The 24,592-nt window shown below is 44.1% G+C and overlaps 1 protein-coding gene across 1 annotated transcript in view; it reads right to left on the reverse strand.

Moving 5' to 3' along the window:
* SCPEP1 (serine carboxypeptidase 1) overlaps positions 1-21,799 on the reverse strand; it is a 28,517-nt gene extending 6,718 nt beyond the window's left edge. The window contains exons 1-10 of the mRNA XM_049861311.1: positions 21,688-21,799; positions 19,898-20,046; positions 13,210-13,299; positions 10,133-10,288; positions 9,702-9,776; positions 7,832-7,904; positions 4,351-4,388; positions 2,617-2,745; positions 1,629-1,722; positions 216-329 (exon numbers count right to left, since the gene is read on the reverse strand). Of these exons, the coding sequence (XP_049717268.1) occupies positions 216-329; positions 1,629-1,722; positions 2,617-2,745; positions 4,351-4,388; positions 7,832-7,904; positions 9,702-9,776; positions 10,133-10,288; positions 13,210-13,299; positions 19,898-20,046; positions 21,688-21,754 (985 nt within the window). The 5' untranslated portion in view covers positions 21,755-21,799. The remainder of the gene's footprint in view (positions 1-215; positions 330-1,628; positions 1,723-2,616; positions 2,746-4,350; positions 4,389-7,831; positions 7,905-9,701; positions 9,777-10,132; positions 10,289-13,209; positions 13,300-19,897; positions 20,047-21,687) is intronic.
* Positions 21,800-24,592: the final 2,793 nt, after the last annotated feature.

Consider the following 24,592-nt stretch of genomic DNA (forward strand, 5'->3'; position numbering starts at 1 on the left):
CCCCATCCACCCCTTCTTTCAAACCAAATTTTGACATGTCATTTACTATGTCCATATGTGTTTCTTCACCTATAAAATGCAGACAATAAATAATACTGTTTACCTGCATACCATCACCACCAACAAAACTCATTCTACAAATTCAGGCCTTTGAATATGCATCTCTCTTCTCCCCCAAACTCTACATACGACATTTAATTAGGTGACATAAATACCTCCCCAGGAGTAATCCGCAGGAATAATTTTGAGCTTCTTTCTGATGGGGCCGTTCATGAGCTGACTCAAGGAGTCTTGGTGTAGGTATCTCACATGGCGCTGAAAAAGACGAACTAAAACCAAACCGGTACATGGTGAGTCAAAGGAAATAAAACTAAGAAGACATCTTACTAATGGACCACAACTATCAGAGCCTCCACCAGACTGAGTCCAGTACAACTCGATGGTGCCCGGCTACCACCACTGACTACTCTGACAGGGATCACAATAGAGGGTCCTGGACAGAGCTGGAGAAAAATGTAGAACAAATTTTTAACTCACAAAAAAGACCAGATTACTGGTCTGACAGAGGCTGGAGAGACCCCAAGAGTATGGCCCCTGAACACCCTTTTAGCTCAGTAATGAAGACACTCCTGAAGTTTACCCTTCAGCCAAAGATTAGACAGGCCCATAAAACAAACGGAGACTAAAGGGGCACACCGGCCCAGAGGCAAGGACTAGAAGGCAGGAGGGGACAGGAAAGCTGGTGATTGGGAACCCAAGGTCAAGAAGGGAATGTGTTGCCATGTCGTGGGGTTCGTAACCAATGTCACAAAATATATGTACTAATTGTTTAATAAGAAGCTAGTTTGTTCTGGAAACCTTCATTCAAATACAACAATAATGGTAGTAAAGTAATTAATAAAAAGGAAAAAAAAAAAAACTAAGATGTCTTTCCCCAGCCATTGGAGACTGCAGTAAGAGGGAGAGTTTCAGCTGCAAGGTGAAAAGGGTCACCTTGATTCACCCCAGATAGAGGAACAAAGTCAGAAACATGTTGAAAGTAGAGATCTTTTATTATTTCTGATTGCTGCAGTCTATGTACTCTGGGGCCATCTGGGTTACCCTGAGTGGCCAAAGAAAATCAGCTAAGAATTGGAATCTAGACTTTTGAAGCCTTTATATACCTCTTATTGATGGAGGATGCTGGGTCAGCTGAAAGAGAACTTGAATTCAACCATTAAAAGAACTGACATTGTAATTTGGTATAGAAAAGTTGGTTTCCAAAGTTCAGAACTAGTATGCTAAGGTGAAAAAAGCCTGATACTAAAAGACTACCTAGTATATGATTCTATTATATGAAATGTCCAGAAAAGGCAAATCTATGGTGATAGAAAGCAGATGAGTAGCTCCTGGGGTTGAGGCGGGGAAAGGGAATCAACTGTGGAGAGGCACACAGGGTGGTAGAGATATTCTAAAACTGGATCGCAGCGATGGCTGCACAACTCTGTGAATATACTAAAAACACTGAACTTAAAGTGGGTGGGTTTTATGGTATGTAAGTTATATGTCAATAAAGATGTTAACAAAAATTCGGTTTCGTCTTGCATGTAAGCTGAAGCAAGGTCTCACAAACTTCAAGGTCCACTCACCTAGATGGCTCTGTGTGAATTCCAGGCTCGACTCCTTTGCAGGCACTGGGGTATTTTTAGTTAAGATGTTATAGAAGTTCACCCCATCTGTGTTCTGAAAAATAAAAGTACATTTGGCTATCTGCTTTCTTCATTTGTTCATTATCAAAGTTTCAGAACAGAGAAGGCACTCGAGGCTCTATCTTAGCCAAGGACAGCTTTCACTTTGTAAATGTGCTAGGACAGCAAGAAATGCAGCTCTGAAGGCTCAGAAGCCAGCTGGGTCGGCCCACTCTCTTGGGCTTGGGGAGCAGTTCCCATGAATTGAGTTCATATGCTGCGGAAGAGAACCAAGGTCCTGGGTGTTAATTTACCTGAGAACACTGCTGCAGAGGCCCCTACACACCTGAGTCCTGGCCAGCACATCTTTCTCTATGGCTCACTGGAGTCAGAGTGTTCTACCACCAAGTAAGGGATATACTGCCCCAAACTACACACTCCTCTCTGCAGATCATAGTCTTTCTTACAGAACCCATCATACATTCAGCGGGGGGACAAGCAAGTCTTGCAGGCCTGGGCAGCTTTCTAACTCTGTAACAGGGCTATTAAGTAGCCCTGGTGACACAATGGTTAAGCACTCAGCTGCTAACTGAAAGGCTGGCTGTTTGAACCCACCCAGTGGCTCCGCAGGAGAAAGCAGACCTGGCAATCTGCTTTCTAAGATTACAGCCTAGAAAAACCTATGAGGCAGCTCTACTCTGTCACATGGGGTCACTAGGGTCAAAATTGGCTCAATGGCTCCTAACAACAGCAACCAAAAGGCTGCTACATTCCTGCTCAGACCCATCGGGTATCAATCGAACAGTTTATTGTTCAGAATAAGTCGGTGGAGGTCTCGGGATAAATCCCAATCCTACCAACACCAGCCCCTTCATTTTTTTTTTTTTTCCATAGGCCCTGTACCCCTAAGAAGCAGTCAACTGGTTTCCCCAAGCACGTTCCCCTTTACCTGCTCAATGACCACTTCTGCTTCCCCCCACAGCTGGGTGGCCTCCTTGTAGTACCCCTTGTTTACAGCATTCAGGACTTGCTCTGCAACCTTGGCTACCTCGGCCAGACCCTGGTCGTCCAGGAGAGACTAGAATACAAACCAAGAACAAAAGGGCACACTTAGGGACAGCAATATGGAATTGCTGCTGTTGGGGGTAAGGTGAGGAAAGGGAGAGGAGGAGAAAGGAGAGCTTACCTATGAAAGCATATCACTACAAGCCACACAGTTCGGCAGTTACTACTATCGTTACTGGGCTTTACACTTTACAAAGCAAGTTAATATTTAACTGCTCCCCGCTAACTTTACTAGGGGTGCGCACCTCATAAACCATTTTTTGTCTGACCACCAGCTGCAAATCATGAACCTTAACTGGAACCTGCTTTGAAGATAAGTGCTATAAAATACATTTTTGGGAAAAGTGGTACAGTTTGGAAATGGACTGGATTTTAGATTAAGAAATTATTGTTAATTTTCTTAGATAAGAGTATTGCAGTTATGTAGGCGAACAGCCTTATTTTTAGGAGATGCATGAAAAAACTAGGCATAAAAATTCATGATGTCTGCCAATTTATCTCCAAGTAATTTGGCAAAACTAACACACGTACACACAAATATTTACTGATGAAAGATACACAGCAAGATGTTAACTGAATCTAACTGGTAGACATGTGGGTGTTCACAGTAATCTTTCAATTTTTCTGCATGTTTGAAATTTTTTATAATAAAAAGTAGGGGGGTCTCCTTTGCCATGAGACCAGAAGAACTGGATGGTGCCCAGCTACCACTCCTTAACATTTTGATCAAAGATTGTATAGAAGAAACCTGACCAAAAGTTGGAAAATGCAGAATAGAATTTCAGATTCTCATGGAATGTAGACTTTCTGGAGCCACAGAGGGTAGATGAACCTCTGAAACTACTGCCCTGAGATAATCTTTAAGGCTTAAACCAAAATTACCCCCAGAAGTCTTCCTAAAACCAAACAATAGTTTAGCTTAACTAGTAAAAAAATGTCTGCTCCTTGAGCACTATGCTCTTTTAAGAATATATGGGATCAAAACAACAAGAGCAACTCGAAAGGTTAGATAGGAACTTTAGGGGGCAATGAGCTTATCTTAACGTGGGAGGAACAACTCAGAAAGGGAGGGTGAGAATGGTTGCATAACTTGAAGAACGTAATCAATGTCACTGAACCGTAGATGTAGAAATCATTCCACTGGCATATGTTTTGTTGTGTATATTTTCACCACACATACACACACACAAATGTTTCTTGTATGTAGAAAAAGGGGATAACTGTGCTGATGTTTATTTGTCCCTAAGATGTTGCTTATTGTCTTCAATATGACAAGGCCTAATAATCCCCCCCCCTAAAAAAAAAAGCCATACCCAGTGCTGTCGAGTCAATTCCGACTCATAGCGACCCTATAGGACAGAGTAGAACTGTCCCATAGCGTTTCCAAGGAGCGCCTGGCAGATTCGAACTGCCGACCCTTTGGTTAGCAGCTGTAGCACTTAACCACTACGCCACCAGGGTTTCAAAGGAGCAGTTAAAGAACAGAGGTCATTAAGCTGATGACAGCATTAACCACACAGGCAAACTTGGCCAGCTTCCTCCTTACTGAGGACAAAGCCAGGGAGTTGAGCTGGACTGTTCACCACAGCAGTGCAGAGGTGAGGACCCATCTACTTACCATGCTGTACAGGTAAGGTCCCCAGGAAAGCACCGAATCTAGAAGAATGCACAAATTTACAAAATAAGTCTGTTGCAAAGAAAAACCTAGCTGTCTTCCCAAAGCAGAAAGGGACAGATGCAGGAACTGACCAGTAGCTTTGGGTTTGAAGGCTCCCTAACTCATCAGTGCCCACACAGGAGATGAGCTGACAGGAGATGGACGGGTTCGAAAGCAATCTATGGCTCCTTAGGACCAAGTGACCTCGTCCTCTGGGAGTTGGGACAAGGGTGAAGGAGAGGTCCTTCAGCTGACTCTGAAGAACTGATGGCACATTAATTTGGTCTGATACTGGCCCAGCACGTGGATCACAGCCAGTGATGGCATCCCCACAGGCAGGCTGTAGGTGGACAGGTGGAAGCTCTTATCTGCAGACTTCTAGGCTTTCTGACAGCTTAAAATACCTCCCCGCCCTTATATTTCTGCTGTACATCCTATTTGCTCTTCCTGCTTAGAGCCACTAGCTTCTGCCAAGGAGCTAACTAAGGAAGAAGGCTAATGAGTCGAAACTCAAGCATCTGGGGGTACAGTGCCAATCGATTTGTTTCTATTCCATAAACATATTGAGAATTTACTAAGGACCTGAAGGCAGCAAAGAGCTTTAGTAGATGTAAATGAGTAGGATGATGCCTGTCTATCATGGATTGAATTATGTCCCTCCAAAAATGTGTGTATCAACTTGGTTAGGCCACGATTCCCAGTATTGTACGGCCGTCCTCCATTCTGTGATTATAATTTTATGTTGAGAGGATTAGGGTGGGATTGTAACACCATCTTTACACAGGTCGCCTCCCTGATCCAAGGTAAAGGGAGTTTTCCTGGGGTGTGGCCTGCACCACCTTTTATCTCTCAAGAGATAAAAGGAAAGGGAAGCAAGCAGAGAGCTGGGGACCTCATACCACCAAGAAAGAAGCACCAGGTGCCGAGCACGTCCTTCAGATACAGGGTCACTATGTGAAGAAGCTCCTTGGCCAGGAGAACACTGATGAGAAGGCCAACAGAGAAAGATAGCCTTCCCTTGGAGCTGACGCCCTGAATTTGGACTTGTAACCTGCTAGACTGTGAGAAAATAAATTTCTCTTTGCTAAAGCCATCCATTTGTGGTATTTCTGTTATGGCAGCACTAGATGACTAAGACACTGCCCCAAAGAGGATAGACAGACTTGGTTTAGACAAGCTCACAATTTTGATAACACTAGGAGAGGCAGGTGCCACAGAGAGACAAGCCAAAAAAGTACTAAGGGCCTCAATCTGTAAAGCACATTTAACTGTGTTAACTCCTCGGCTCAAAAACCTTCAATGGCTCACTAGCACCAAGTTTCCCAAAGTATGTTTCAAGTAACCTCAGTCCTGTAGGATTTTAATCTAGGTATTAAAAGACAAAAATGGTCCTTTGGTTAAATACCTTTGGAGTTATGCAAAATATGATGGCATATTTCTTTTTTTTTAATTGTGCTTTAGGTGAAAGTTTATAGCTCAAGTTAATTTCTCATACAAAAATTTATACACATATTGTTTTGTGACATTAGTTGCAATCCCCACAACGTGACAGCACGCTCCCCCTTTCCACCCCAGGTTCCCTGTGCCATTCACCCAGTTCCTGTCCCAGACAGGAGCCACCCACGGTCTCATGTATCTGATTGAGCTAAAATGCACACTCCTCACATGTCTACTAATTTTTGTTTTATAGTCCTGTCTAATCCTTGTGTGAAGAGTGGGCTTTGGGAATGGTTTCAGTTCTGGGTTAACAGAGCATCCAGGGGCTATAGTTTCAGGGGTTCCTTCAGTTTGTCAGACCATGAAGTCTGGTCTTTTTAGGTGAATTTGATGACATATTTCTTTACTGCAGGACTTCTCAGAGCCTTTAATGTGCCTGTGAATCCCCCGGAGGTGGAACCAGTGTTTGGCACTTCCAAAATTTACTTGCCTATGGAACCCTTCTTTGTATACCACCTCACTGGACTGAGATTCTTCAGAATACACCCTGAGAAATGTAGGCATACCAGATTGTCTGTGACCTACCTTCATCTTCAAGCCTGTGTCTTTGTTTAGTTTCTTGAAATACCGAATTGTTTGCATCCCATGCCCTGTTTGATCTAGACTAAGGATTGACAAACTTTTTCTGTAAAGGGCCAGGAGGACCTGTGAGGACCAGTGCTGTGATTTTCAATCAGACATCTGCTGGGCCCTCAAGCCTTCAGTCAAGGCTCTAACAGTTTCAAGATGTCCTATGAGGTCCAAACAGGAAGGGAAAACAAACAGTAGCCCTTTTCTCCATACTGACTCAGACCTCGGTTTTATGACATTTTAGTCCTACCCTGGAGATGCCAAGAATAAAGGCAAGAAAGCACTGTTCCATTTAGCACCAGAATATCCAAAGCTATTAGGGACCCAGCTCAGTCACGAGCATTGTCACATATCACAAATCGTAAATGTACACTGAGATGAGTTTTGGTCATTGCCTATACCCATGTAATTGCCACCCTAATCAATATATACAGCATTGACACCCTAGAAAGTTCCCTTATGTTCCTTTCCAGCCCATGCCCCTCCTTCCTCCAGAAGCAACTCTCTTCTGATTTCTAACCCCAGAGTTTCCTTTTGCCTGTTAAACACCCCTTTTTGTTAGGTTAGAACAATAATTCTCATCCAGGAGCCATTTTGTCCTCCAAGAGACATTGGACAATGTCTGGAAACATTTTTGATTGTCACAATGGGGGTGGTGCTACTAGCGTCTAGCTGGGAGACAAGGGATTCTGCTAGTCATCCTACAATACACAGGACAGTCCCCTACAAGAAGGACTGCATGGCTCAAATGTCAACATGCCAAAGTTGGGAAACCCTGGGTCAGAGTTAACCCAAGTAAGATGTTACATCTGGTGACTGAAGCCACACCCCGGATGTCTGCAACATAAACAGCTCTTATCTGCGTTCCCAACAAAGACCTTCATTATGAAACTGCAAATCTCTGATTGCAGGACCTGATGATAATCTCAAATCGCCATCAACAGGAGTGACAGATGGGAATTTCACTCCAAAATGCCTGTTCCAACATCAGAGTGGTGGAAGGAATGAACTGAGTCAGACTGACCTGGGTTTGAACCCTGACTAGGCCACTTATTTTGTGCCAGAGGACAAATCACATCACCTTTCTGAGCCTTGACAATGCCTTCAACCACAGACTTGGATGCTTTTGTTGTGAGAATGAAATAAGAGAACTCAGTCCAGCCCTCAGCGGCCCATGGTAGGGGCTCTGTAAATGAGTTCTCACCCCAAATCTCTCTGATGCCCCTAAAGCAGATACCTTCTGTGCCGACTTCTCTCTCCAAGGGCCCAGAAGTGTCTGCTGCCTTGGTCTTTGACTGGAACAACACAGCCCAAAAGTCCCAGGGGTGGTTGAGGGAAAGCGGAGTAAATAGATGCCTGAAAACCCCATACTTACCAATAGGCGAGATCCAGGAGTCACCCAAAGCAACCCCTGCAAAGTTGCACTTGATGCTCCCTTCCTGAATGGCCTGAAAAAAAGCAGCCAAGAAACGGCCTTGCCCAGGGCACACAGGGGCCTCCATGCCCTCCCTCAATTCACCTCTAGCCCATGTGTATTCTCACTGACCAGCTGAGCACTTAATATGTTAGGTATTCTTCTAACCCCTTTCTTTGTCTTCACAAGTGTGTGTAATACATCCACCCACATATAGATGTTTTGTTTTACAAACAAGGTATCTCATAATGTTCTACAACTTGCTCTTTGTTTTACAAACAACGTGTATCTTATAATTTTCTACAACTTGCTCTTTCCACTTAACAATACCCGCAGGACAACTCTCCTTGCTTAGTACATACAGAGCTCTCTGTTCTTTATGACGGCTGCAAAGTGCTCCAGCATGGAAGGATGTGCCTACTTTAAGTTGTCCCCAACTGACAGCCATTGATGGACAGCCATTTATGGACATTATAAGCAATGGTATAATAAACATCCTCTAAAACACACATCAACAAACAAACAACAACAAAAAACCCAACCCAGTGTCATTGAGTCAATTCTGACTCATAGCCACCCTATAGGACAGAGTAGAACTGCCCCATAAGGTTTCCAAGGAATGGCTGTGGATTTGAACTGCTGACATTTTGGTTAGCAGCCAAGCTCTTAACCATGGTGCCATGAGGGCTCTCAAACACACATATGCATAAGTATTTCCACAGGACAGATTCCTGGAAGTGGAATTATTGGCTTAAACGGCACATGTATTTTAAAAGTTGACAGATACTGCCAAACAACCCTTTTAAAATTATTTCCCAATTTCTAATCTAATCAGAAGTGCATGAGAGCACTTATTTCCCAGACCTCTTACCAAAACTCGGTGTTATCCATCTTTTAAATATTTGCAAATCTCATGGGCCTGGTTTCCTAATAACAGTTGGGAATTTTTCATCTATCCCCAGGCTCGTACTATTTCTTCTATAAAATGCTCATCCACATTCTCTGCCTGTTTTTCGCCTGGGATATTATCTTTTTCTTATGGATTTACTGAAATGAATGCCTTTTTCTACTCTATGTTTTACTAAAATGTTTTCCTCGTCTATCATATGTCTTTTAAAATTGTATATGGAACTCTCAGAAGTTTTAAATTTGTGTGTGGTCTAAATATGTCAAGCATCCTTTTCATCTTTTGCATGTTTTATCTTGTGAAAGAAAGTTTTTCCTACCCAAGATTATAAAGCTTTTCTCCTGCATTTTCAGGCACTCTAAGAATTTTTATTTTTAGATCTGTAATCCATCTATAATTTATTTTACATAAGGCAAAAATCCAACTTCACTATTTTCCAAATAGCCATTTGTTTCCATACCATTTATTAAATATTCTATTCTTCCCCAATGATTTGAAATGCCATCTTACTACATATATGTACGATACAAATATATTTATAAATTTCCAAACATTTAATACATAAATATATTACAGCGATGTTTATTATATAAAATACTTATAGGTGTATATATGTATGTATATACATAACACACACACACACATTGTTTATATTCTGCTTCTAGATTCTTTACCCTGTTCTGTTCAATCTATTTGTCTGTTCCTATGCCAGTGCCACACTGTTTTCCTCACTGTAGCTTTAAAGTTTGTTTAATATCGAATAAGGCAACTTTCACTGTTATTTTAAAAACTTTTCTTAGTTATTGTTACAGACTTACTCTTCAGGCACGAGCTCCTAGTGAAAGCACGTTCACGTGAGTATTAAAAAGTAACATGATCCGTTTTCTGTCCAAAACCAAAACAACAAGTCATCTTCCCTGTTACCTTATGAAGCTGTAGACCAATGCCAGCCGCCATTTTCCCTCCATAGGACTCTGAGAAAATGTAGAATGGAATTGTCTAGCAAGAAAAGTAATATACAAAGAAGTAAAATATCCTGAGTGGTTTTTAATTTGCATAAACTGATTTCAAAGTTCTATTGCAGGTAACAGGCCAGACAAAACAAGTCTGCCTTTGTTCCCCCCCACCCCCTTATCTTGTCTGACTAGAAAACTGACTGCAGGGTCATTCTTTCCAGCTAAAAGTCAGCTTTACAAATGACAGAAACAAAAGCTCATAACCCAATCTTGTATGTGAAAAGATTCTCTCTGAAATCAGCTGGGTATTGATTTCTCAAGGAAGTTTAAGTTTATTCTCATGGATGTCGTGTTGGCTACTATCAGCCCCTGACTTAGCTGTTCCCAGTCTTGGCTTACCTGGAATTCTCTGTGGCAGTCAAAGAACGTTTTCAGGAGAACCATCATGTCTGAAGCCACCATGTCAAGGTTTTTGGTGTATGCGTCACTCGCGTTCACATAACTGAACCCAGTGCCCACAGGATTGTCCACAAACAGGAGACTGGCAGACTGGAGCTACATGCCACAGAGGAAAACCAATGCTGCAGTCAGTCAGTTGGTCAATAACTATCTTCTGAGCATCTTACATGAGCGCAGCAAAAACCACACAAGTGAAGATAATCACGGGGTTATGATCCTGTTGTTAAAAGGGATTTTCTTTTACTATAAAAGATGGGAACACAGACTGGCAAAGCATTAGCTGGAGAGGCAAGAGGGAAAGATAGCAAAGACATGGGGATCAAAGAACCCAAGCTGTCGCTTTTCACACAATACAAATGTTATGAATTGAATTGTGTCCCCTCAAAATACATGTCAACTTGGTTAGGTCATGATTCCCAGTATTGTGTGATTGCCTACCATTTTGTCATCTGATGTGATTTCCCTATGTGTTGCAAATTCTATCACTCTGATGTTAATGAGACAGATTAGCAGCAGTTATATTGATGAGATCTACAAGACTAAATAGTGTCTTAAGCCAATCTCCTTTGAGGTATAATAGACAGAAGCAAGTAGAGAGATAGGGGGACCTTATACCACCAAGAAAGCAGCACCAGGTGCATAATGTATCCTTTGGACTCGGGGTCCCTGTGCCTGAGAAGTTCCTTAACCAGGGGAAGACTGATGACAAGGACTTTCCCCTAGAGCCCATAGAGAGAGAAAGCCTTCCACTGGCACTGATGCCTTGAATTTGGACTTACAGCTTACTAGACCGTGAGAGAATAAATTTCTCTTCGTCAAAGCCATCCATTTGTGGTATTTCCTTTACGGCAGCACGAGATGACCAAGACAACCACCCCCTGTCAATCTGAACAGTGGCTCTAAGCAGTGAGAGTATTCTCAAGGCCTGAATACCACGCATCAGTTCTCTTCAAGATGAATCCAACTTCCACATTGGCCTGACTTCCCTGTACTATGAGAACAGAATTTATTCTAATGTCTTTTCCAAAGAGGCTTAGAATTACAGAATTTTACAACTGGAAGAATCCTTAGTAATGACATAGTCCAGCCACGTCCTTTACTAGTCAGGAAGTTAATGCCCAAAAAGGGCCCGGGACCTGTCCAAGGTCACCAAGTTGGGTAGGTAATGGCAACATCAAGGCTAGGACCTGGGTCTTCTCACTCTTGGTTTTCTTTGCACCAGCCATGCTGCCCTCTTGGCTCTGAGAGGCTTGGGTCAAGCTAGTGGGGTAATCTCCTACTGCAAGTAGAAGTTACATCTTAGTTGGAGCTGAGTACAGGAGTGTTCCAGGCAAGGAAACAGCATGTGCAAAGACCCTGAAGCAAGAGTAATAAAGTACAATTAAGGAAGACCAGTGTAGAGACAGATGAGAAATTCAAAGGACTGAGAGGGGACCCTACATTGAGTCTTAAAGTAGTTGTGATTATTGTGACGTGGATGTGAATGGGTGGCCAATGGAATGTAGTCCAAGCCAAGGACACTGCCCTGGCAGAAGAATGAAAGTAGAGTGTACATGGCTAAGTGTCAAGAGACGGGCTGAAGGTAGGCAGGGGCCAGATTATGCCTAGGAGTCTGATCAGACCTTTTAGGTAACTGAAGACGTTAAACAAGGGAGTGATTTGGATTGGAGATGGCAGTCTGCAAGCAGCCACTGGTGGTGATGGAGAAGACAGGATAGATGAGGAATATTAAAAATATTTGGGTATTCGAAGCTAGCTCTTCAGACAGGGATTAGACTGGCCTATTTTTACGACAGAAAATGATACCGGTAAGGAGTGAACTTCTTGGCTCAAGTAGCCACATGAGACTATGTGGGCAGCTCTTGTCTGGAGGTAAGATGAGAAGGCAGAGGAGGACAGGAGCCTGGCTGAATGGACATGCACAATACAGGGTGGAGAGGGGGAACGTGCTGTCTTATTAGGCGGAGAGAAGCTAGGAGTGTACTGCAAGGTGTGTTTAAGTTTTTGTATGAGAGACTGACTAGATCTGCAAACTTTCACTTAAAGCACAATTAAAAAAAAAAAAAATTGGGGGTATTAAACATAAAGTTAACTCATGACCCAGCAGTTCCACTCCTACGTATATACCCAAGAGAAATAAAAATATATGCCCACACAAGCACTTGTACACAAATGCTTATAGCAGCATTATTCATACGGAAACAACCCAAATGTCCGTCAATTGATGAATGGATAAACAAAATGTGGTACGTCCATACAAGAGAATATTATTTGGCAATAAAAAGGGATGAAACTACATGCTACAACATGGATGAACCTTGAAAATATTATGCTAAGGGAAAGAAACCAGTCAAAAAGAACATTCTGTATGATTCCACTCATATGAAATGTTCAGAACAGGCAAATCTATGGAGACAGAAAGCAGATTAGTGGTTGCCGGGAGCTGGGAGTGAGGGGGCGGGGGTTAGAAGGTAAGAGCTAAGGGGTATGGGTTTTTTGGGGGGTAATGAAAATGTTTGAAAGCTGTTGTGGTGGTTGCATAGCTCTGTAAATGCACTGAAAAGCCACTGAATTATATACTTTGAAGGAGTAAATTATACAGCAAGGTAGACAAGAGATGAAAAGATTAGAGGCTGTGGAGAGAGAGTGGGATCCCAGAAACTGAGATTTCAGAGATGGGTACTATGTGGCTAACAACAAGGTCCAGAGTATAGCTGCTAGAGTAGGTTTCTGAAGGCAAGTAGAGAGGAAGGTCACGGGGATGGGAAAGCCATGAGAGAATGGTGTGGGCGAACAGCAGAGGAAATAGCAGACGCTGGGCTAGAGAAGAAGCCTGTGGACACGCACCCAAGGCCTCAGTATAGCTGGGGAAGATGGACCACATGATGGTGGTGGTGGTAGGGGAACAGGGCAGAACTGCTAAATTTGTAACTCCACTCAGAGTTGGGAGGGCAGGGTGGGGCTCAGCCTCTGAGAGGCCACACAGCAGGTTTCGTTAGGGGCAATCCTCACTGTACCCAGGTGGTATTTCGCGGTTGGAGATTACTGTCAAGGGGCCCGATTTCCTCAAAGTTTCCAAATCCAGTGCTGGAACCTCCTGGACCCCCCTGTGGAAGAGAAAGAAACAAAAATAAATCCGGGGAAAGTTGTAGTTAAACCTGTCATTACAACAGATAATCACATTCACTATAAATGATTTTGGCAGGGTCAGAGTTGTACACAAAAGATACAATTCACCCAATGAATTGGGGCTTCTACACAAATCGAACACCCTGGGTAACTGTGGAGTCTTCTTTGTTTGAACAGACAGACCTGGACTAAGAGCTCCTTGAGGGAACTTCCCTAACTCCAGATTCCCTAGTTTGGCCTTATCTGCCACAGGGCTCACTGACCTTCACACTTGGAAGAGACCTTAAAGAACATTTCGTCCAACTCCCCTCAGGTCAAAGATGAGCAGTAAGATTCAAAGATGGGATAGGGCTGGCCAAGGTCACTCAGTCAATTAGCGGCTCAGCCTGGACTAGATCCTGGGCCTCGTGACTCTCCACTCTACCAACCCCTCCCTGCCATTGCTTTGATGTGGGAGACTGTCCTCAGAGTCCCTGTGGACTGATAGGGAACTCAGACTGCAGGAGAACTTAAATAAGGAGATTCTCAGGCTCTAACATGGCAGATGAAAAGTCCTGGGGCAGGAGCATTTGCTGCTCTGGGTACCCACACGGTGGGGCGAGGCAGGGTTCTGAACTGAAGCTCGATGCTGGGTGCCCCCACAGGCAACTCTGGTGTGACTGTGAGAGACAGAGGTTCTGTGAGGTCTGATGGATTGAGAAATGGGAGGACAGAAGAGAAACCAAGGGGCAAAACAGGGGCAGGAGACAGGGAAAGGTTGGTCAGTGCTTTGACAGACAAGGTCTAGGGTGCCAGCTAGCCTGTGGAGACCATGAGGAGAGTGTTATTAGCTGAGGTGGGGAGATAGGCCTAGAACAAAAGAATACTGCCTCCCTGCGCACAAACAGGCTGAGGAGGGAAGGGAGACATGCACAGAGAGAGATGGAATGGAATAGTTCAGGCAAAACAGGGGCCAGGGCAATTCATGGAGGAAAGTCTAAAGGAAAAAGAAAAAAAGACAAGGCAGATTTGGGGTGAAGAGGTAACATGACAACTCAAGAGCACCCCAATAAAGAAAGACTTTATGAGACTATTTAATGTTCTAAACCAGTACTAAGGTAAATATTATTAAATTGGGAAGCTATAAAAAAAAAAACACCCTAATTATATACAGTATGTAGCTTAAGATTTCCTAACACAGCAGTAAAAAGTCCATGAACTAGATAGAGATGTTCATCACAGCGTTATTTACGACAACAGCAAAGGTGGGGACGGATTAGGACTGTCCAGCAGCAGGGGAACTGGTTAGTATGTATTGGTTCCTCTATAAGATGGAATGTTACCCTGCCATTCAAAATCAAGGACTAGGAGAAACTATGTGGCAATGTGGAAAAATGCTTACAACATACTATGTAATAAATTGAAACCAAGTGGGGCACAAACACAGATACTTCTTAGACTTAACCAAATACCTCACGGGATTGGTTTACTGGGTTTGAAAGCCTAGGACCGTAGTCTCATGGGACAACTCAGTCAATGGCATAAGATAGTACGTAAACTTTATGTTCTACATCCTAGCTTGGTGAGTTGCGCCTGGGGTCATAAAAGCTTGTGAGCAGCCATCTCAGACACAACTATTGGCCTCTATAAAAGAAACAAAGTATAAGAGAAAGAAGGAAAGTAAAGACTCAGAGAAGAAACTAGTCCACAGGACTCAGTCTACAGGAACCACCAGCTCATCTACCCTGATCGCAGAAGAGCCAGATGGTGCTAGCTACCACTACTGACAGTTCTTATCAGGTACACAATAGATGGATCCTGATGGAAGTATAGGAGCAAAATGTGGAACACAACTCAAATTTTTAAAAAGTCTGGACTTACTGGACCAGTTGAAACTGGAGGACTCCTGAGACTATAGCCCTGAGATACTCTTTTACGCTTTGAACCAAAACTATTCCATGAAGTCACCTTTTAGCTAAATAACAGATTGGCTCATAAAATGAATACTATCAACGAGTACTGTGCACCTTTAAAAAATCATCTATATGAGACCAAACGGTCAACATTTACTCAAAAGCATAGACGAGAAGGCAGGGGGGCAGGGAAACTAGATTACTGGAAATGGAACAATTAGAATGGAAATAATGAGAAAGCTGACACACTGTGAAAACTGTAACCAATGTCACTGAACAAACTGTGTGGAAACTGTTAAACGGGAACCTAATTTGCTGTGTAAACTTTCACTGAAAGCACAATAAATATTTTCATTTTATATATATATAAAAAATACTGAAGCCAACTACGTATCCTTGCATGGAGGCTGAGTTTCTTTTGCCCAGTGTACCACTTACTGGGATAAGGGTAGAACCAAAAGAAAAGGGGGAAGCTGGAAATCCTTGGGGGCTTGGTCTTTGTAGCAGAAACCCGTTTCCCCTTTCTGATTTTGATAAGCCATGATGACAACAGGAGTGACCTCCCACCCCCACCCCAAAATGGCAACGGCAACGGGAAACTGGCTGGAGGACACATTTATTCTGTCGGAGAACATTCCATCGTAGAATTTTTTTTTGCCTAGGCCTTGGGATAGGACACTGCCTTGGCTCCTCTGAAACGCGGTGAATGTGTCAGTGGACCAATTGCAATGCTTAAACCTCTGGGAAGTACACCTGAAATAGCGCAGATGATGCGACCTGATTCTCAAAGATGCCCACAGAGAAGTCAGAGCTTGCTTCCTCTGCAGGCTATTAAAATAGATTTCCTTTTAATCTAAATTGAGCTTTTTTTCCCTTAATCATAATCCTTTTTCTTCTCCCTTGGGTCTCTGGGGAAATGGAGAAGAGCAGGTTAGCGTCTGTCAGGGGACTACCTTCAAAGAGCATCTCATCTCAGGGCTAACCTGACCAGGGAGTCACAAACCGGCGTCTATAGGGGCTCAGGCAGCATGGAGCAAAGGAAACCAGGAGGGAGCTGGGAGGCCCCCGGAGAGTGCCTCCCCTGTCTGGAGCTCTGGGGACAGTGAATTCACACCCCAAGTTGCTACTAGTTGCCCTTGAGTGACTCACGGTGACCCCATGTGTGTCAGAGTAGAATTGTGCTCTATAGGGTTTTCAACGGCTGACTTCGGAAGCAGATTGCCAGGACTTTGTCCTGAGATGCCCCCAGGTAGACTTACACCTCTAACCTAACACAGATGAGCATGTTAACTGTGCTAGATCTCCTCATTTTTGGAAAGAAGGAAATTTCCTGATTTTAAAATGGTGGCAATCGATTCAATTAAACCACCTACTCTGCAGTCAACCAAAGGACAGTTTTCAATCTCTGAAAGTCAGGGCTTTTCGAATTGTGTTCCCGTGAGAGCAGAGACAGAGCCTCAGGGGCAGCCTGGGCAAAGGGGAGGGTGAGCAGGTCGGGGGGCGGGGCACAAGGGGCTCTGCACTCCTTCCCCTCGCCAGCCAGGGCACTTCTGCTTTTTTCTGCCTGGGCTTACTTATTTATGTAAGCTTTCACTTAGGGACAAATAGTTCCGCTGTTAAGAAAAAGTCTGAAAACCACTGAAATCCCCCAGATTAGAAAACAGAGGTCCAAAGGAAGGAAGTGTCTTCCTGCAGGTGGCAGGAAGGCTACCCAGAACCCAGGTCTCCCGGCTGGCAGGCCTGGGCTTGTCCACTGCTCATCTGGCTCCATGACCTTGGCCTTCAGCAGCACCTTGGCCTCCAGCGACTCTTCACACTTGACAAAAGTTCCACGGGCTGATACACATGGGTTCTTCTGAGACATGTTCATATCTGCACCGTCTGGCTGGTGGGGGCAGTGCTGGTTCAGTGGTAGAATTCTCACCTTCCACGCAGGAGACCCAGGTGTGATTCCTGGCCAATGCACCTCGTGGGCAGCCACCACCCATCTATCAGTGGAGGCTGTGTGTTGCTGCCATGTTGAATGGGTTTCAGCCCAGCTTTCAGACTAAGATGAACTAGGAAAAAAGGCCTGGTGATCTACTTCTGAAAAATCAGCCAAAGAAAACCTTAAGAATCGTAACTGTCCAATCCCATTGTGCATGGGGTCACCATGAGCCGGTGGCCGGCTAGACAGCAGCTAACAACAACCGCAACCACCACTGGGCTGAGCCTCACCTCCAGCTCTTAAAGGAGCCACATGCGATAATCACAGGAGAGAGGGACCCCCCTCCCTGCAAACTGATCACCTTTATCCTACCCTACCCGAAAGGTATCGAAAGGCTCAGGAGGCAGGGTCCTTCCCTACCGGCAGTTTTGGAGGAAGTTGCATTTGCATTGCATGGAGCTGAGCCCCGGGATGCCCTGTTCACTAGTGAGCCCCCTGCCCCCAACCCCCCTCGCAGGGCCATGCCCACATTTTCCAGAAGGGAAGTTGAAGCGAGACCATGCTCCTTAACCCCTCCCTAGAGACTGGGCTTCCAGGTAGGCGTGGACCATCTCTGGACAGATATTTCAGGAATACCAGGAAGGATCTTTGGCCTGCTCTCAATTCCACCATCAGAGATCAAGATTAAAACAGGAACATGCTCCGGGACAGGGTAGGGCTGAAAATTCACAGTAAGATACAAAAGGCTGGTGGCAAACTCTTTCGAAAAATTGGCTTTTTGGTGGGACTGTAAAATGGTGCAGCCATTTTGGAAAACAATCTGGGAGTTCCCTGAAAATTAAACTTAGAGTTACCATACAAAAAAAACGAAAAAACAAAAAACCAAAACTGTTACTGTGGGGTTGATTCTGACTCATAGCAATGCTATAGGACAGAGTGGAACTGCCCCACAGAGTTTCCAAGGCTATAATCTTTATGAGAGGAGATCACCAGTCTTCTCCTGTGGAGCTGCTGGGTGGGTTTGAACTGCCAAGCTTTCAGTTAGCAGCCAAGTATTTAACCATTGAGCCACCAGGGCTCCTTTTTCCACAGATATTTAAAAAAAAAAAAAAAAACAAACCCGTTGCCATCAATTCCAACTCATAACGCCCCTACAGTTCAGAGGAGAACTGCCCCATAGGGTTTCCAAGGAACAGCTGGTAGATTCAAACTGCGGATTTTTGGTTAGCAGCCAAGCTCTTAACCACTGTACCACCAGAGCTCCAAACTTACTATACCCCAGCACCCATTGCCGCTTAGTTGATTCAGACTCATAGCAACCCTATAGGACAGAGAACGGCCTCATAGACTTTCCAAGGAGCACCTGGTGGATTCGAACTGCTGACCTTTTGGTTAGCAGCCATAGCGCTTAACCACTATGCCACCTGGGTTTCCAGAGTTACTACATGACCCAGCAATTCCACTCCTAGATATACACTCAAGAGAAATGAAAACCTATGTCCACACAAGAACTTGTACGTGAATGTTTACAGTAGCATTATTCAGGCTAGACGAAAGGTGGAAACAAACCAAGTGTCCATCAGCAGAGGAATGAACAAACAAAATGTGTGTATCAGCCATAAAAAGGAATGAAGTACTGATATAAGCTCCAACTTGGATAACCCTTGAAACCATTATGTTAAGTGAAAAAAGCCAGTCAGAAAAATCCACATATTATGTGATTCCATTTATACAGAAGTCTAGAATGGGGAAATCTATAGATACAGAAAGGAGAGCAGTGGTTGGTTAGGGCTGGGGAGAGGGAAGGATAAGGAGTGAAAGCTACACGAGGCCATGAAAATGTTCTGAACTTGATATGGAGATTGGTTGCACATAAGGGTATATATACCAAAAACCACCAAATTGTACATTTTATTTTTTATTGTACTTTAGATGAAGGTTTACAGAGCAAATAAGTTTCTCATTAAATACCTAATACAGATATTGTTTTGCGACACTGGTGGCCCAAATTGTGTGCATTTCAAATGGGTAAAATATATGGTGTGGGAATCATGTCTCAATAAAGCTGTCTAAAAAAAAGAAAAAGGTCAGCATTCCCCAAGGGCAAGCAGTGTAGGGTCTAGAAAAGGATTGGGAGGAGAAGAAGAAAGAAATAAAGACTGGTCACGTATCCTGTCTTTGCTTCTGAACCTTTCAATGCGTATAAAATCTAACGTACTATTAGGCACTTTCAGTAAGGGGTCTTGCAACTGGCTTGAATCATACTAAGAGACCCCAGCAAAAGGCTGGGATCCCTTCACTCTGTGATTTAGGCTCCTTGGCTATACCATTACCTCAGTTAGACTCAGATGGATGTGGAGCCTTCAGCTCTAAGACACCCCCAGCTGGCTGCTGGACCAATCAAATCAGGGCTTCACTGCTGAGCAGCCTGCCTTTGCATCCCTACCCAACAGAGAGAAGTCCCGGTAGTGCAGATGATTAATGTGCTCAGCTGCTAACCACAAGGTTGGTGGTTCAAGTCCACCTACAGGTGCCTCAGAAGAAAGGCCTGGGGATCTACTTCTGAAAAATCAGCTATTGAAAACCCTGTGGAGCACCGTTCTAATCTGACACACATGGGGTCATCATGAGTCGGAATCAACTTAATGGCAACTGATTGGTTCTGGTTACCCGGTCATGAGTCCTTGGGAACAAGAAAAGCAATAAGTGGGGGAAACCTGACCCCAACCCCAGTGCAGGCAGCAAAGCCACTTTTACCTGAAGCCACATGACCAGGGGCAGTTCTGAGAAGTTCTTGCAGGGGTTGGTGGCATAATAGAGCCACCAGAACATGTGGGCATCCTTGCGGACTGTCACATAATCCCATACTTCCTTGCCCTCCTCCACTGGCCGGCTGACAACAGTTCCTGAAACAGAAGCACAGTTGGATTTCCCTGAAGAGTGTCTAATGTCCAGGTAAATTCCAAGCCTGGTAGATGTGGCCATGCTGGGTCAGAGATGAGCTGTTTCACGTTTTTAGGTGATTTAAACCCACTGCCATCCAGTTGATTCCAACTCACAGCGACTCTGTAGGACAGAACAGAACTGCCACATAGGGTTTCCAAGGCTGTAAACCTTTATGGGAGCAGACTACCACATCTTTCTCCTGTGGAGCAACTGGTGGGTTTGAACCACTGACCTTTCATTTAGCAGCTCAGCACTTAACCACTGTGCCACCAGAGATATGTATGTGTGTGTGTATATATTTATATGTATGTATATATAAATGTGTGTGTATATTTGTATATATATATACACACACACACTTATGTATATATGTAGGTATATATAATGTATATCTACCCCCATAGGGGACAGACTTTCCTGCCTTCTTTCTCTTTTCTCAAATTTCAAGCCCTCTGACAAGTTAAAGAACAAAAACTGGTTCCAAAAGAGAAGAGTCAGGAGTAGATGAAGAAGAGATGTTGTATTGCAAATTATATGAATGGAGGTTGAGAAAACCAGAAAGTGGCCAGAAGAGCAAAACATTCTACATATGGCTAAAACATTACAGATGTGGCTAGAAGATGTCTCCTTGGGCACTTCTTTCTCTCTCTCTCTCTGTCTGTCTGTCTGTCTCTCTCTCTCTCTCTCTCACACACACACACACACACACACACACACACGGTAGATAACTTTTACCCTTACTCATACAGGTAAGGCAAGATTACAGTCTCCCTGAAAATGACAGATATGGATCCGATCACTTTGGACCCCACCCCTGCACTCCTCCCTTCCCTGGCAGGGACCACTGTTAAAATTTTGCGACCACTGTTAAAATTTTTCAGACAACATATTTTACAACATTTCCCAGACAAAAAGCTGAAGGGCCAAATGACCCCCATTTTACAAAAGGGAAAACAAAAACTATTAAGCAACTGTCTAAGGTCACATGATAAGTGTGTGGCCAGTTCAAATCCTCAGTTCTTGATCCAGACCAGCAGACATTTTGGTGAGCCATTAAGAGTGAAAAGAGTCAAAAGCAGTTTGCAAATCATCATTTTAAAAACGACTAGATTTTTGTCAAAAAATTTCCATGTGCGGGGAGATGTTACCTTGTCCGTTCTGAACAGAGGGGAAAACTCTTATCTCATTAAAGGTCTCATTCATGGTACGGCTTTAAGAGTCTTTTTGACCACATGTTTTAGCTAAAAAAAAAAAAGGCATTATAACCTCATTTAGTAGTCACAGAAAAAGGAGGTGGAAACCTCAAGATCGTGGAAGGCTCATCGATCGGCAGTTTCCACAAATAATACATTATTGCACAACGGCTTCTACTAGGACAGGGAGGAAGGCGGGGAAGCCAGAACCCAGGACAGGGTAGAGGAAGCATTTACAATAAAAAAACAACAACAAAAAACGGGGTGGGTGAGTTCAAAATCAATATAAGAACAGGGAAAAAGAGACCTGTCAAAAGTACAAGCCCACTAACAAACTCTCCTCACCCCTGGAAAGAGAAAGAAGCACGAGTCGCTGATGCGGATTTCGCGACCTTTGCCCGAACCTACCTGCGCTAATGCTGAGCAGCAGCAACAGCAGTCGCGGGACGGAGCAGGAACACAGAGCCAGCTCCATGATGACCGCCGTACAGCAGCATCAGCAACAGGCTGGACCCGGCGCCCGATCACGTGAGGGCGGCGGGCGGGGCCGGAGCCTGCGCGGATCCGAGGCGGAGCCAGGAAGGTCCGAGGCGGAGCTTGGAGGCTCGGAGAAGGAGTCTGGGCGGGCCAGGGGCGGGGCCTGGCGGAGCGGCTCGCCATGTCTCGCGAGCCCTCTGCCGGGAGGTCAACCAGAATCCTCTCCATGGTCCTCAGGCTGTTCGTGTTAGTCTACCTCGTTCTGTGGGGTTTTGGGAAAAGGACCACGAGGGAGAGCTCGATCGCCGAGGCGTTTAGTGTAGTACATTTGAGTAGGATTTGAGGGTGCAGGTTTGGTTCGTGCCACTGGGCTGCGAGGCTCCTGAGGAAGAATTGCAAGCACGGTCCTTTCTGCCCCGCCCGCCTCTTTCTTCCCCAACAAAAGGCCTGAAATTTCAGAAACTGAGGCATCTTCCCCAAAAGCCTGACCCAGCTGATGGTTGGAAACTGCGCTTCCATTTTCAGAGATTTGCTTTTTAAATTCCCTTTCTTTGTAAATCCCGTATATTATGGATGTTTTAGAAATTCAAAAAAATTTTAGATTACACAATCATTGTTGACATTTGGAATTTTTTTCTAGTCTTTTTACTTCGTTTTTTTAAACACGATAATAAAAATACTCTTTAAAAAATCTTAAAAGCTTATCGTTGACATTATTTTGTGTTACTTTGTCTTCATAACAGGCATTTTAAAGAGAGAAGAAAGGCTTGGGAGGAGAAAGGGAGGAAAAGTGGATGGCAGAGATTTGTGTGTGTGTCTGAAGGCCATTTTTATTATTTTTTTTAATTTTTATTGTGCTAAAAGCGAAAGTATACAAATCAAGTCAGTCTCTCATACAAAAATTTATATACACCTTGCTATTTTTATATACTCCTAGTTGCTATACCCCTGATGAGACAGCACACTCCTTCCTTCCACTCTCTTTTCGTGTCCATTCGGCCAACTTCTGACCCCCTCGCCCTCCCATCTCCCCTCCAGACAGGAGCTGCCCACATAGTCTCATGTGTCTACTTGGTCCAAGAAGCTCATTTTTCAACAGCATCATTTCCTGTCCCATTGTCCAGTCAAATCCCTGTCTGAAAAGTTGGCTTTGGGAATGGTTCCCGTCTTGGGCTGACGGACGATCTGGGGACCATGACCACTAGGGTCCTTTTAGTCTCAGTCAGACCATTAAGTCTGGTCTTTTTATGAGAATTTGGGGTCTGCATCCCACTGCTCTTCTGCTCCCGCAGGGGTTCTCTGTTGTGTTCCCTGTCAGGGGAGTCATCAGTTGTAGCCAGGCACCATCTAGTTCTTCTGGTCTCAGGCTGATGTAGTCGCTGGTTTATGTAGCCCTTTCTGTCTCTTGGGTCATTTTTATTTTTTAGGGCTTCTGAATAACTCACCTCAATGAGCTAGGAAACAAAATACAGCCCAGGCTGTATGAGGGTCGGATTACCTCTAAATGCTGTCTCAAACGTATGTGTGATGGTCAACGACGAATGTCATTAGGGGATTGCAAATTAAAACAATGAGATACCACTACACTCCTAAATTGTTAGTTGTGAGATGCCACAGGGTTTTCTAGGCTCTAATCTTTACGGGAGCAGGTCGCCAAGTCTTTCTTCCAAAGAACTGCTGGGGGATTCAAACCCCCAACCTTTCGGTTAGGAGTGCTTAACCTTTGCACCATTAGTGCTCCTTATAGGACATTTTGTGTGTGTGTTTGTGTGTGTGTGCTTTAGATGAAGGTTTACAAGCAATTTAGTTTCTCATTAAACAATACACATATTATTTTGTGACACTGGTTGCCAACCTCATGACATGTCAACACTCTCCACTTTTCGAACTTGGGTTCTCCATTACCAGCTTTTCCTGTCCCCTCCTGCCTTCTTGTCTTTACCCCTGGGCTGGTGTGCCCATTTCGTCTTGTTTTCTTTTATGGGCCTGTCTAATCTTTGGCTGAAGGGTAAACCTTAGGAGTGGTTCAGTATTGAGTTAAAAGGATGTCTGGGGGCCATACTCTTGGGGTTTCTCCAGTTTCTGTCAGGCCAGTAAGTCTGGTCTTTTCTTTTTGGTGAGTTAGAATTTTGTTCTCCATTTTTCTCTGGCTCTGTTGAGGACCCTCTATTGTGATTCCTGTCAGAGCAGTCAGTGGTGGTAGCCAGGCATCACCTAGGTGTGCTGGATTCAGTCTCTGGTGGAGGCTGTGGTAGTTGTGGTCCATTAGTCCTTTGGGCTAATCTTTTCCTTGTGTCTTTGGTTTTCTTCATTCTCCCTTACTCCAGACCAGGTGAGACCAGTGGAGTATCTTAGATGGCTGCTCACAAGTTTTTAAGACCCCAGGTGCTACTCAACCAAAGTAGGATGTAGAACATTTTCTTTATAAACTGTTACGCCAATTGAGCTGGATGTTCCCTGAGACCATGGTCTCCAGTCCTCAGCCCAGTAATTTGGTCCCTCAGGGAGTATGGACATCTCTATGGAGCTTCAGTGACCTTGCCTTGGTCAGGTTGTGCTGGCTTCTCCAGTATTGTGTACTGTCTTACCCCTTACCAAAGTTACCACTTATCTATTCCTTACAGGACATTTTTAAGGGAATGAAGCTATTTTGAATGATATTGTAACGGTGGACACTGACATTACGTATTTATCATATATTTGTATGTATGTATATATGCTGTTAACCACAGTGCCACCAGGGCTGTATGTATATATAGAGATAGCCCTGGTGCCACAATGGTTAAGAGCATTAGATTACAGGAAAATAAAACTTCCTTTTTTTAAAAAAATTTCC

Source organism: Elephas maximus, chromosome 19 (genome assembly GCF_024166365.1).
Source record: "Elephas maximus indicus isolate mEleMax1 chromosome 19, mEleMax1 primary haplotype, whole genome shotgun sequence".
NCBI classification, from domain to species: domain Eukaryota; kingdom Metazoa; phylum Chordata; class Mammalia; order Proboscidea; family Elephantidae; genus Elephas; species Elephas maximus.